The sequence below is a fragment of the Erithacus rubecula genome, assembly GCF_903797595.1.
Source record: "Erithacus rubecula genome assembly, chromosome: 3".
NCBI classification, from domain to species: domain Eukaryota; kingdom Metazoa; phylum Chordata; class Aves; order Passeriformes; family Muscicapidae; genus Erithacus; species Erithacus rubecula.
Window position 1 is genome coordinate 113,264,843 of NC_136689.1, and position 15,237 is coordinate 113,280,079.

The following is a 15,237-nucleotide window of genomic DNA, read 5'->3' on the forward strand; positions in this document are numbered from 1 at the left end:
TTATAACTTCTAGCTACCTGAGATAAAAACATTGCTTATGTATTTATTTATACGAAAATTCATATGGAATGCTCAAATATATAGTGCTTATGCAAGAACAAAACAGAGTTAAGAACTGGGTAAATTAACTCTAGCAGCTTGTGTACTAACAGATTTTAGGAAAAAGCTGAGAGAAAAGTAAAATAATGGTTGAGATTACTAAATACAGGGGATTGCAGCAAGATACTGCTGTGTAGTGTGAGTGATAGCTTTTGCATATGCAGTGTTCATATGTCAACAGTATCCCTTCAAAACAAAACAAAAACCTGTATTCAGTAAGTTTGGAGACTGTTTGGTTTTTTGGATTTATTACCTACTATTACAGAAATTAAGATGTGGTCTCAATGGAAATTAAAAATAATTTCTTTCAGGGCCCAGCATCAAATAGACTGGCAAGTTGTCAATTACTGTACTGAAAATAAAATGACAGTACCCAGCATCTTCTATGCTGAGGTCCACAGTGACATCAAAGCACCTTTAAAGTACACAACAGATATTTCTAAAGTTAAGATCTGCAAAGGATAACCTACTTTACCCTCTGAAACAAACAGATCATGCAAGCAGCTCAAAACTTTTGACCTCTGTAGTCTTCTACACTAGGGATTGAACAATAATAACCTGAGTTGCTTATAGTTGGCCATAGACAGTATAACTTTGAAGAAAGAAAATAAAAATTTTTAAGGTTGTTTTGACTCTTACCAGTTCCTCCTCCTGATTCACACTGTCCTTTGAAGAATGTGTGGGTGGTGTTTTCTCTATAAAACGTGAAGATCGCTCTGTTAATTAGCACAAAAAGGGAAGCTGCACAAGCAGCACGAAGTGTAACACAAATATCTCACTATTGCTGACTAATTTTCCATTTGACACAAACTAACAAAACAGCATTTTTCCCTGAGAATCAATCAAAAAAAAAAGCAGCCTCTTCACACCTTGCCAATTAGCCCTGTAGTCTTACTTCTGCAACAAAGTACTCTACCCTACCACAGTCTGTTCCTGGTTTTGCATCCTATTATCTTGATAAGACAAGATACAAGAGCTGAGGGTAAGGTTCTAAGCTGCATTATTACAGATGAGTTGTCTCCAAAGACCTAACAGCAGCAGTATCAATCTTATATCCAATGCACTCCTCAGCTTTCTGCATACCAAGCCACTCAATTACAAAGAGTGTGACAAATATGTGAAATTCATTAACCTCTTCAGACATCTGAACTGATAGACTCCAGTTAGTATCAAAGTGCAGCCGATATAACATTCAGTGAGTGCCCTGCAAAGACATACTGGTTTCATTCACAATGGAAATTTTCATATTAAACTTATTTCTAATTCCAGCATTCAAGAATTGATAAAATGTGTATTAAGGTTATTCCTAAGCAACCAGAGAAATGCTCTGTAGATAATCTGAAGATGCCATTATGAAGTCAGTCCATTCCTTGGCCAGCTCTTCAATGGAGACTTCCTCCCCTCCATATTCCTGTGGGAGAATTCTGGCAGGGAAGTGTTCGGTCAGACTCTGCAAGTAGTTATTTCCATGCATGTACACCTAAACCAAAATATTAAGAGCATTTACTTGGGTAAAATGTTAGACTATTGAGTGAGAATGGGCAGAAAAGCATCTCAGTGCAAGAGCTGAACCCATCAACTTGGTTTAAGAGTATTTATTCATAACAAGTTCCTTAAAAGGAGGAACTACCCTTGTGAATTTTCCCTAGGTGCTCAAACTCTGTCCTGCTCTGAATGTGAAGGCTGGTGAAGGATGAACTACAACCTGAGAACTGCAATTTATCTATCTTGTGAGCACAAGAGCCAAAGCTAACTACAGACTTGCTCCTGACTGGATTAGCAAAGCTGATGAGAGTATATGCTACATCCAAACTGCTAAACTGAGCTAAACCATGGGTGGTTTGTTTTGTCATGGTATCTTGTACTTGCCTTCAGCCATTTCTAAGAACAGAGCTGTGTCTGGCTCGTGGCCATTACTATCTGGTCCTGCCACATGTATTTAAAAACAAGATTATGTAGCATGTATGTAGGTTCAGACAGATGTCAAGGAAGATACTCAACAGATTCTATATCTCAGTACTTATCTTTCAGTTCCAAGTAGAGTTGGATTCTGGACTACTTCTCCACTTTAACCTTGCAATACTGTAGGTTTGGGTTTTCTCCTCCTTGTTTTATTAGAGCTGTTTTGAAGCCCTGTTAATTCCTAACTTCCCAGGATCTACTGTCCTGGCATGCAGTGACTATTGCAAATGCCCAAGATCTGTTCTGAGAAAAGGAGGTTTCAGAATGGGAGTAACAAGAGGTAGGGCTGAATATTTTGTACTTTAGTCCTGCTCTTACCACTTCACTTTTGTGCCAGCTGAAAACTCCAGTATTTTTCCTATGATGCAATAAATTATAGTCCTTGGCATGGTTCTGCATCCAAATACAAATCTATTTTCAGATCTATAACTGTGAAACTATTTAAAGCAACTATGGAACTTTTTGGAAAAAACCTTAGAAATTGAGTCTGACCAATTTTTAGTGCATAAATGCCTCTGGACGTCTGTCAGATATAAACAATTCTCATCTAGTAATTCTGCACAACTTGGACCATAAAACACTGTTCAGTAATAATTTGTCTCTATCATTTATAGGCAGAGTTCTGGGAAATCCAAGACCTATTTCTTTCTAGTTCTGCAGAAGAATTATTATGTGACTCAAGCAAATGATTTAACCCCTTTGTGTCACAGTGTTTTTTATCCTTAGAGTAGTGATAACAGCACCACTCACTACTCTCATGCTATTAATAACTGCAAATGCTTTACTGTTAGATTATGGAGGTCTGGATGGCACTAACAAGCAAAAATGATTTATGCTCTGCAGTACTCATGAGTAACAGAGCCTAAGGAAAGTGCTGCAGATTGTCATATAAGGGTTTTGTGGCAGAAAGAAATATTTGTGTGCACTCACCCGCTGCTTTATTTTTTCGGTGAGAAAAGGCTTAATTAGAGCGAAGACTGGGTGGAAGAATAAAGGCTCATTAATCAAGTGGATACCTCGAACTTTCAGTGGAAAGGAATCCTGTCAGCAAACATGGAAAACAGAATAAGAAAAATAAAATATTATTGAACCACCTCTATTACTAAGGACAAGCCTGTAAAAACTGTCTAGTCCACAGGTTAAAGTATTTCTTCTGACCTTGCCAATTCCTGCATTTTGTAAGGTTCTAGCAGTGTAAATTAAGAACAATATTCAGAAAAATCATATCTTGTTCCTCCCATTAGAGGGAAAATCTCACCATTTTTTTCATCTCAGTATGAGGCAAGATTGAATTTTAAAGACAAACAGAAAAACAAAAGAAAACTCACACCAAATAGCACATAAATATTGTACACAAACCTTGTGCTCAGCCTTTCTTCTAAAGTACAATTTTTCACAAGATTCTGCTACTAATTTAAAAAAGCTATCTATCTAGCTATGTGCTTTTATTGGCAATTTGCAGCCTGAAGGATAGTATGCAAATATATATAAACCGAAGATACTAACTTTAAGTTATATAAGTTATATTTGTAATTTGGAGCCTTGAAATTACTAGGAATTTGGCCAAGCCAGAAGTTCAGCTTTACAACAAGATTACTGTTTTAACGAAATTTAAAAAATATCTTCTCCACAGCCTTTATAATATAAAACAATTTGGATTCTACTTGCATTCATTTAAAAGTTCCAGATCTTTGAAATTTAAAAGAAAATATGGCAGTGCTTAAAACAAGTAGTGGGGAAAGTAGAGCTTCCCTTCATATCCCACCTGATACTACCTCTGAACCAGATGTTTTCTGCTTATAAAAGTGGTACTTCTCACAAACATATCTCCTTGCTAATTCAATAATTCTAAGGAACAAAAAACTCAAAGACAACACATTTTTAGTGCTGCTCCTTTTAGATTTTAATGTATGATAAAGACCTTATTATCAGCTTGTATGTCTACTTAATGTTATTATGGGTTATCACATACTTAAAGTCTACTATCAGTTTTGCTACTAACACAATTTTCTGCCTGGGATAACAGATTTTTCAAGATAATGTTACTTAGTATTCATACCATGCTTTCCATTCCTTAGAACATACTTCCTTCCTATTAATTTCTGTTCTTGATACAGGACAGTAATTTGCAAGATACATTTATTGACTAAAACACAGGGCTAAAATTAAGGTTTCTTAACTTTTACTTATAAGCCTATTCTGGAGTGCATTAGGCATATCCTGAGGAGTATCAGGCACAGCATCTCCATCTGGGCAAAGGAGAGCATTGTCCTGCTCTGCTCTGCACTGGGGCAGCCTCACCTTGAATACTGGGGGCAGTTTTGGCACCACAGCATAAAAAAGGCATTAAGCTATTAGAGAGCTTCAAAGGAGAGCCAGGAGGATGGTGAAGGGTCTGGAGGACAAGCCATGAGAGGAGAGGCTGAGGACACTTGGTCTGTTCAGCCTGGAGAAGATGAGGCTGGGGGGAGATCTCATCACAGTTTGCAATTTCCTTGTGAGGGGAAGAGGAGGGGCAGATCTCCTCACTCTCCTGACCAGAGACAGGACTCAAGGGAATGGCCTGAAGTTGTGTCAGAGGAGGTTTATGCTGGATATGAGGAAAAAGTTCTTCACCCAGAGGGTGGTTGAGCACTGGAATGGGCTCCCCAGGGAAGTGGTCACAGCTCCAAGCTTCACAACTGTTCAAGAAATGTTTGGACAATACTCTCGGGCACATGGTGTGACTCTTGGGGTGTCCTACATAAGGTCAGAAGTTGGACTTGATGATTCTGATGATTCCCTTTCAACTTGAAATATTCTATGATTCTATGATATTGAACAACACTAACAACCTCTGGATAAAATCTACAAACCCAGTTAGAAGTGAGGAAAGAAATCAGGGAACAAAAAAAATTGTTATAATTCTTTCTCTTCTTAGAAAAGAACACTGGAAACACACAGTTTTTAATTTTTCTTTTCCCATAGCTAGAATAAGCATTTAGAAGTTTGAAAAACATTGAACAAATCAGAAACAGGTCAAGATGGAAACATACTCAAAGAATTTCCTGCTTTGAGATAACGGAGTGAAGCCTTTAGACGTACTTGCAAATCCTATTCTGCTTCCTTTCTGCTATATTTCAAAGATAAAAAATTACCAGTAATTTGTTTTCTACCTCAGAAATCAAATGAAACACTCCCACTAGTCATGTTTTCATGAGATTTGGTCCAAGACTGCATAACACCAAGAGTTCTTATTCTAGATGTGCAAAGCTGGGAACACCTAATGGTTTCAATAAAGTTTTACAGTAGATACCAGGAAGGAAGAACATCTGAAGTTCTGATGATATTAATTCAATGACTAAGCTTTGATTGAATCTCAGATATGAACCTTACCAAATCAGAGCAAGAGATTATCTCCCTGGCTCATTTCCACATCACAGGCTAACAGTTTTATTATTACTGACTTTCAACATAACCTCTGAAGGAAAATAAGATTATAGTGCTACACTGTAGCTTGCCTGTCAATTCTCTGTCCCCTTCTTTCTTTAATTTTTTTCTCTCAAATCCAGTGGCAAAGTTCAACTGAATTTGGCAGAAAGGAATAAGCCTAAAAACAGTAAAGTCCTGATAAGTATTGTGAAAAATAGGTGTTGAGGTAGCAGTGATTTGCACAAAACAATGCTCATGTTGTGGGGAAGAAAGCAAGCAGAACATAAAGGTTATACATGTTGTTAGCAGATGGAAGATCACATCATCCATACTGGTAACAATTTAGGAGTGTCTTGCTCTTAATTGCTCACAGTGCATGCAATTTTTAATATTCTCTGAGCCAGGAATAAATGCTTTAAATACTGAGATAATGAACAAAGGAATGGAAGAGAAGAGAGGAAACAGGATAACAGAGATCCTTCCAAAACTGGACTCATCTGCTCCTCCAATCATGAGATTGTTGTGTTGTAAGAGGTCGGTCAAGTTCTTATAAAATACCAGAAGTTGGAGGGCATTTACTGCTATAGAAGAATAAACTTTAAGTAAAATGAAGCAGAACCTGTAATGGATTTGGGGATTTGTTGGTCTTAATTGCATAGTCTGAGAAGGCCTACAGAAGGGAAATTTACTACAGCTTGGAAAAGCTGAAAACTTTGAAGTCACAGCAATGAAGGTGCATAAAGAATTATGTCATACTTACTGTGAGAACTGCAGCAATTTTCTTGGCCACTGCTGGACTGATTTGGAAAGCATGAGCAAATCTCCACCCTTGAAGGTCAAAGATGGCCTTGACTCCATTTCTCTGGGTCTCAATCTCCTTTACAATGAGTTCAGATGTGATGAGACTTACACGAAACACATCATATGCTGTAAATAAACTGGGATCCCATTGTCCTGAAGAGGAGAGAGATTACCCTGCATTACCACAAGAGAACCCCATACACCTGCACTTTTTCTTCCTACAGCTCCTAATGTGCTTCTCAGGAACAAGAATTAACCAGCAAGAACAAAGTTCCTGATATAAACTCTCTTGTCAGTGCATAAGTTACTTGGTGTGCCTGCTCTCTCACTTGGCTGATGCTCTTTTAGTAGATGCACCACATAATGTAACATGTTCTACCTATGGCCATAGACCCAATAAAAGGTACAATTCAGTAACAGTCATGCTAGCAGAAGTTGAAGATCATCAATCCAATTAATTATTATAATTGTTTTTCAGTGTCACAATTTTTTTTTCTGAGGCAATATTAAAAAAATTGCATGGGGTGAGCCTTAACCCTAGATGAAAGCTTTAGAGGGCACAACTGTCTAATAAACCTGCTGATAAAGGAAAATTATTTGAAAGATGGCAAAAATAAAACCTCTGTACAAAAAAAGCATAAAGATGAGGTGTCCATTTAATTATGTATTTTTTGAAAAAATTTTTGGGAGGTGCCTCAAGCATTTTCCAAGTGTTGTTAGCTCTTTGGCTACAAATTAATAGTGAAAACCCGGTGAATTGCTCATCCAAGCGTAAACTGAATGTTGATACATTCAGCACAGGTGTACAGCTTTGTGTTCTCCTTGGTCTGTGCTGCATCTGCACCAGTCTTAGCCCATGGCTTTGACAATTCACATGAAGTCAAATGATTTTTGGGACACTCAGGAGCCAAACAACCACATAATCTTACAAGATTTAACCTTCAAGATCCTCTTGATGCAACAAGAATTTCACTAAAAAGAAAATTAAGTTGTTCATAAGGGATTGTGCAACTTTAGCCATACCAATACATAAGTAAAATTATTGAACTGTTACAGCACAGTATTTTTATATTTTGTAATATAAAAATGTAAACACATTTCTAGCAAGGAATGAATATATTACCTTTCTAGTTAAGATATTCTGATATCATCTATTTTTATCAACACCTGCAGTCGTACCCATAAAATATTTTTTGTTTGCTGCCTGAAATGGTGACAAAAAAAAAAAAAAAACCAACAAACCACAAAACAAAAAAGCAAAGAAACATAACCCAAAAACTTCAATGTCAGAATCAGGTGTGAAAGTGTTCTAAGCAATTTTGCCACTCACCAATTCTATATATTAGAACTTTGCTCCCATGTGGGTCTCTTGACCTTAGGACTCCATGATAGCCAGCTTGCAAAAGACCAAGAACAGAAGATGGTTGTAAATCTGCACTTATTTCTGGGCATTCAATTCTCCACTTCTGATAATTCTTCAATAACTGGGAAAAAAATCATGTGGATGTCTGGTAAGCATCAGCTATTATAGGAAGAGCACAGTTAAAAACATGTTTTCCAAATGTGATCACAGTCAGGTATAATCCATTAAATTAGCTATAATTTAATTGTATATTTTAACCAGATCACTCCTAGAAACAGAAGGTTGCTATACTGGATCAAGTAAGTGAGTAAATTGTCATGATGAATTTAAAACCCAGTCAAATCATTAATGGACTGCAGTTGTCATTTTGTGTCAGAAAAGAAAACTGAATATAAAATAAGCCAGTAGTTTCTGTGCAAAATGAATCAAAAGCCCTTTCTTTCCTGCTTAGATTACCTTTAGGATTGTTCATTTTGCGACTGCATCAGACTCAAGACTCAAAATCATTCAAGATTTTTTTAAATTTAGATGTGCAAAATTTTATGGAAGAACATTCTTCTTCACTCACTCTCTCTCCTCCTCCCTATTTTTTACACAGTCATCAATAATTCCAGTTTGACATTTGAAACAGGTATGCTCATCAACATATCCAAAAACATTTTTGAGGCCCCTTCTTCCCCTCTGAAATGAGAGAATATAACACAGTAGTGGGTCCATTACACATTTGACAACTTCCCTCCCACAGAGTGGAAATAATGAGAACCTGTTTGGCTAAAACAGAGAATCCATCTCTTGTCAGGGACTTGGCCACCCTGGCTCCCAGGGCTGGGAGGCAGCACCATAACCAGTATTTCTAAGGCACAGGAGGAGTTGTGTGCTGAAAGGCCATGGACTAATGCTAAGGAAAAGGCAATTAAAGGTGTTCCTTTGTGAGGGGATGTCTGTGTGGAGGAATTACAGGCAGCACTGTGAAAGGTCATCTTTGAGACAAATTGTGAAGAATTAAGTTGGTGATGCAGTAGTTCTAACTTCCAAGTCTAATTACTGTTTCTCCTTTAATATTAATTAAGTGGTTATAGGGAAAATGAGCTATGCCCTGCAACAAAAATTTAAGACATTTTGCATAAGTAGGAAGCTGTGCAAGACTGTCTCCTAAAATTCTTCCTCTCAGCTCATCAACCAAAATTTGTCTTTGCTGTATCACCTCTGCTAAGTTCTCTATCACAGAGAATAGCAATTACAGGTAATTCAAATTTTGTTTTAATTTCCTCAATGGCTATGACTTAGAGATCTAACCCAAGATCTTCAAAGTAGCTAAGAGAATCAGAATTTTTCAGTACCTTGCTTCACAACAAACCGAAATGTAGCTTTAAATCTTAAAAATAGCATGCACAGCTTAGCTCTAAAATTGTTTCCATATTTCATCAAACAGGGAAACCCAATCTGATCCTCAACAGAGTTTCACAAATTGTGTTCACTGCACTGAAAGCATCAACTAAAAATCTTTATTTCCTATAATTTGTATTAACAGAAATTATTTTTTTTCCTTTATAAGTTACTCCATATTTCACAACAGAAATACTAAAGTTAAATGTGCTGTCAGGTCCAGCTAATATAATAAAACCTTTAAAAGTTTACACATTTCTTGTGTCTATGCAAGTACAATTTTCTTCAGCATTTTCATTGGAAGAATTATCAGAAGTAACTTCAGTAAAATTGAATTCATCCCTACAGACTCTTAGGGGGAGACCTGAAACTCACCATCATGTATGTAGCTCACAGTATGCTCATATCAGATAGTGTTATCTCTTACCCTTCCCTCTGCTTTCAACCTTCTTGTATCATTTTACAGAAAACATACTTTTTCTTCAGCTTAATGCTTTTCTGCTAGGATTAAGGTCTTGAATGATTTTGAAGGTCTCTGAAATAAATTGCCATGAGGAAACTATTTATAAAATATAATTCTGTATCACCAAAATTTGCATAAAAATACATAGTACACTGATCAGAAATTAGCCATACCTTTTTAAGGAAATGGAGCCTATAAATATGTATTTAGATTGAAAAAATTAAAAAAAAAAATATATATCATGCTAGAATCCCACTTGATTTGGCAGGTGTAAAAAAATGGATAAAAGCCTTATCCTAAATCACCACCACACACAGAAACATTTAATCATTAGGAGAATTTTATTAGAAGTCTCTTGACTGCATTCATTCAGTTTTGGCCTTGGTACTTTTAAAACTAACAAACAACAAGGTGAGAGAAAGATGAAAGAAGTAGGGAAAGTTAATTTGTGAACAGAATTCACTATAATTGCAAGGATAGGCCTGTTAGGTACTCTGATTATCTCACTCTGTCAGTACTTGACTGCCTACAAAGGGCACTGTTTGAGCAATCCCAACTGTTTTGTGCCAGACAGCAATGTCAACATGTTTTTCCTTGATCTTTCCAAAACAAACTCTGAAATAGCAGCAAAATACAGAACCAGATATGCAGAATACAGAAACAACTATGCAAACATTTGTATCTTTGCCATTTGCCACTTTTCTTCTAAAATCTGTGCTACCACAACTTCATGAACATATATATTTTAAATACCTCTTTTGAAGAGCTCCCTGCCAAAACTAGGAGGAGAATAAAAATGACACATTATTTCAATACCCTAAACAATCCTGTCTAGTCAATACAGTTAGTTTCTGATTTTCATGATATTTACTTTTTCCAAGTTGGAAACAACAAGGATTTAAGTTCTTGGACTTTGGAAGAAAGAGAGTGGTGTTTTCAGCTTGTGATGCACTCAAGATCCTTACAGAAGGCATAGTTAACCTACTAGCACACTCATTTAAGGGTAAATATATGGTTGGGATACTCTGGACACTTTCCATGACACAAGCAAGTGGTGCACCTTTCAGACACATAACTTGGCTAAGCCTAAAACATACTTCCCTTGGCAAGAAAATCAAACAGTGCTAAAGAGTTCTCAGATTTTGAAAACCTAATCTGATTACCTAAAATCACTTAGATCTTAAGGGAAGGTTACTATTAGAGAATCTTCCACAGAATCTACAGCTAGTATTGGCAGATACTGTGTAAATTTTTATTTATGTAAGCAACCCTTTTCTTAATCCTGAACATAGTCAAGTCTCATAGGGCCACTTAAAAGTGTAATACTTAAACATGTAAAGGAATTCAAATACTAGCAGTGGTGTTGAGGTTTTCTAGTTTTGCATACTTTAAACACACAAATTCATGCAAAACTTTTTTTTAAGTATGATTTTTTTTTTCCAGCAGGGAGAAACATAAATGTTGCATATGACAATCAGTTTGGATATAGGTGAAACAACCTAATCCCAGGAAAAACAGACCCATTTATTACTCAGTATAAAAAATGGCTCACGCACTTAACGACAGAAGAAAAACATCTCAATGTATAATTATCCCTGTTTACAAACTGAATAACCTACTTAGAATCTGCTCAGCATCTGAAAATAGATGCAAGATACTTTATAAAGCGGGGAAAAGGAGGATGAAAAACTCCAGTGTCTGGAGTTAAGCATTAATTAAGAGGTTTTTTTCCATGATGTCTGTTGGGGATGGTTCCAGGTTTCTGAACATTAGAGACTACAAAGTTACCAATTAAACCAAGATTCCCATCCCACAAACCAAAGTGAACTTAGTACTTCACTTAGAAGCAAAAGAACTAGAAAACATTGTGCTTCTTAGAGAAACTAATGCATCTGTATAAATAAATAAATTATATTTTTCTTCATTAATAACTATTTATTTCTATTAACATGGATGATAGGCAGAATCAGGCGTCTTTTGTGACAGAAGTTGTACCAAAAAATGTTTTCTACCAGCATTCTTTGCAGGAGAAAGCACAGCTCAAATTTCAGAATATAAATATTTGTGCATTATACATCTTTTTATCTCTGTGCGTACAAATGTAGCCAGAATTTAAACATACAGTATACACAGACAAAGAACTTAAAATATTTTATAGAGACACAGAACTTTCCATTTCTTCATGCAAAGCCTCTTTGGAAAAAGACTGGCACATGCTGGCTTACACAAAGGGAAGCCTGGCTGACTGATTTGTGTCTCCTCAAGAGTCAGCCCAGAGAGCAAATAAAAGCCCTTCCATCCTTTTCAAGAAATTCCTTGGTATTGATGAAAGAAAAGCAGCCAAGTAACTGATTTCAATGTAGCATTTATGTTTGAATGATGTAAGATTCTCAGAGACAATGTCTGAGACCCAGCAGTGTGACACTACAGAAAGCAACACTCTTGTACAGTATAGTCATCCTAAGTGATTCACTTGCAGCAGAACACACCAGGAAATTCTCATTCCTCCAGAAGTCAAATGCAGAGCAAAACCAAAGTCTGGCTATAAGCCTTGGTATCAACCAGAACCCCTAAAAGGATCCTCAATATTTTAGAGAGTTTTCAGTGCCACAAAAGTGATGTTTACAGTAGTATGTTATGAAAACTCTTTGCACAGAGTTTCAATGCCAAATGCCCTTCTGTTCCCCAGAGTATAATCTATTTCAGGTACAAAAAGACAGCATTCCAAAGTCACTGAGAGTCAGTCCTGTGCAAGAGTTACAGGATGTAATGCATAATAAAACAGGAAGAAACATTTGCATCCTAAAGAAGATGCTACTTCTCCAGATTTCATATGTCTCTAGTGAATTCAAGTGACAGTGTTTTCGGTGGTAACAAGAAGTCAAACATATACACATGGCTGGTACATTCAAAAAGGGTCTCTGTGGTGACCAGTGACAAAACATGAGGCCTGAAGTTGTGTCAGGGGAAGTTTAGGTTGGATATCAAGAAAAGGTGTTTTATCCAGAGGGTGGTTGGGCACTGGAACAGGCTCCCCAGGGAAGTGGTCACAGCACCAGCCTGACATAGCTCAAGAAGCATTTGGACAATGCTCTCAGGCACACAGTGTGACTCTTGGGGTGTCTACAGATCAGGAACTGGATTTTAATGATCCCTCTGAGTCCCTTCCAACTCCGTATATTCTGTGAGAACAGTCTGTTACTGAGCTTAACTGAATAATCACTGTCTTACAGAAATTAAGACAGTTTTGTCTCTTCTTCAAGTCCTTCAATTCCAGGTACCTGTTTTTGTGCTGGATTTTCTTCTAGCATGAGAGATATCAATATATCAGTAGTTAAAAGCAAGTCTGGAATTGCCATTGGATAAATGTAAAAGATTGAATCACCATAAAAGATTTAGAAATGGAATGTCTTGACACAATCTATCTGATTATTCTTTTCTGAAGCATTTCCAAATGTTGATAACTGACATCAGATAAATCTGTCAATTATTAACCTGAAATGCATCAATAAAAAGCTCTGGTCAGTTGCCAGACTCTTGATACATAATTAAGGCAAAGTATAAGCCCATGCTAGTATGCTGGACAACCTTTGCTTATATGCTTTGACAGGGCCATGAATTTTGATTATCCCTTAGCTGCTCTACAAAAACTATGCAGTAGTACACAGAAGCCCATTGGGCAAAGAGAGTCTTATCAGCCTGAGCTCCAAACCAAGAGGCAACACCAAACCAGGACAGGAGGCAAGAACCACTCTCTGGAATGATGGCAGGAAGGCCCTGTCTAGGATGAAGTACTAACATAACTTCTGCATGAAGTCACACTTGGGTTAGATGAAAATACAACTTATGACCATGACAGATTTTTGCACAATAATTCTCTTTGGCCTTGATATATGAATTGCAATAAACACATTCCTGTGTAATTCTTCCCACACTGAAAGAAAAGCATGCTAGAAAATGGTGCCAAGCTGGTATATAGAAGATCAAATGCAAGTGGCTACAGCACTTGGAGAACTGAAATTCTAGACAGAAACATTAAACACAGGTTGGTTTTGAACATCAGAATCTCTCAATTTAAAGAAAGGTTTGAAATTCAGAAAATCAGCAGCCTGTGAAGACCCAGAAAATCTAAAGAGGTTTTAAAAAGACAACTTTTTCAAAGCAGGTCCCCAGTCTAGAGGGCCGATTCTCAAGAGAAACACAGGAAATTTGCTACTTCACGGACTCCCATCTCTAAACTTAGTCTAGATTCCACATTCCCAAAGATTAGTCCTACCTACAACAAGGCCAAATTCAGAAGTGCCACTGTCCTGTCTATAGGATTACCAGTAACAACAAATTGCAATGCAATTAGGAGTGGATATTTAGAAGTCCATATGTCATCATTAAGCTCTGTATTTTTGAACCAGGGAACACAGGAAAATAAGAAGGCTTTTGTTGGTAAAGAAAAAAAAAAAGCATAGTCCTACAATTGTTAGTGCACAGCTTTGATATAAACAATCTCATGAACTTCATTTAAAAGTAAGACACATAAAATCCATAGGAACCTGACGTGACTCTTCAGTTATTCTGCTGAGGAGGAAAGGTTTAAAGCTCTAATGTAAATCTCATGAGTCAAATGAAAATAACAAAAATACCATTTTTAAAGCTATTTATGATTAAGGGCCTAACTCAATTTCTCAATTTCCTTTTTTAGCTACCTTGATCCTGCAATACATCCGTATGCAAACAATATTTTCTTACAGTGTGTTAACTTGGGAAATCGACAGAGATTTCTAGAGAAGCCAGAAATTAATAGGTGAAGTCTGTTGAGCAATGCTGTGCAATCAACATGAAATTCCATGGAAACACCGCTTTCAGTTGGCACATGTGAATAAATGCTTTCACCCTGGGAGGATTTGGAAATACTTTCTGTTCCAAAGGTTTAATGGCTTAAAAAAAAATAATAAACTGATAACAATCTGTGCCTTTGGATATTAAAAATATGTGTGCTCTGTAGCAAAAAGAGCCAGGAAAGCACCACAAGTTACCAAAACCTGCAAGGAGTGCTGTAAATTACTAAACTCCAAGCAAAAAGAAATTCTTACTCATAGTTTGAGAGTAATTATAAGTCTGTAGTGAAATTAGTACGGCTACTAGTAACCTGAGCCTGATAATCATGACAAGGGTGTCCTTTGAAGGATGGTTTCCCAATCGGAGCTGTGACCTTACCACACTTACTGTACAGGCGGGTGACTGTACCGCGCTTACCGGTATATTGTATTTATGTTATAACCCACATCGGCACCGCCCTGAGCCAGCCGCGACGGTGCCGCGCCGAAGACACGCGGGACAAGGAACCGGCGACACCCTGGGACTCCTGCTGGGACTCGCCAGTCCCGGGCAGCGCAGGGCACCGACCCGGCCCGCAGCCCGTCCCCGCAGCCTCAGCCCGAGCGCTCCCATCCCGGGCTCCCCGCGGCGGTCCCGGGCACCGCCACCCGCCGCTCCTCACCCTCCAGGCCAGGTCCAGGTGGAAGTCTCGGGCGCGCAGGAACCGCACCAGGAAGGCATCGGAGAGCGGCTGCGGCCAGCGCTGGCCGGGCTCTGCCTCCGCCCGCCGCCGCAGCTCGGACACGGCGCCGCGCACCCGCGGAGAGTGGTCGGGCAGGTCATTGAGCTGCGCCATGCCCGCGGCACGGCCGAGCGCAGCCCCGCCGCCGGCCCGCTCCCATTGAGAGCGCGGCTCGGCCGGCCCGGCCGGGCGGCCCCC

General features: G+C 38.1%; 1 protein-coding gene across 1 annotated transcript; it reads right to left on the reverse strand.

The window, feature by feature from the left end:
• Positions 1–344: 344 nt before the first annotated feature.
• Positions 345–15,237, reverse strand: TTPA (alpha tocopherol transfer protein). Its single transcript, XM_079300045.1, has 5 exons — positions 14,980–15,237; positions 7,604–7,757; positions 6,233–6,426; positions 2,992–3,102; positions 345–1,579 (listed from the first exon to the last, which is right to left on the reverse strand). The coding sequence occupies exons 1-5, from the start codon at positions 15,151–15,153 to the stop codon at positions 1,406–1,408; spliced, it is 807 nt and encodes a 268-aa protein (XP_079156171.1). The 5' UTR covers positions 15,154–15,237; the 3' UTR covers positions 345–1,405.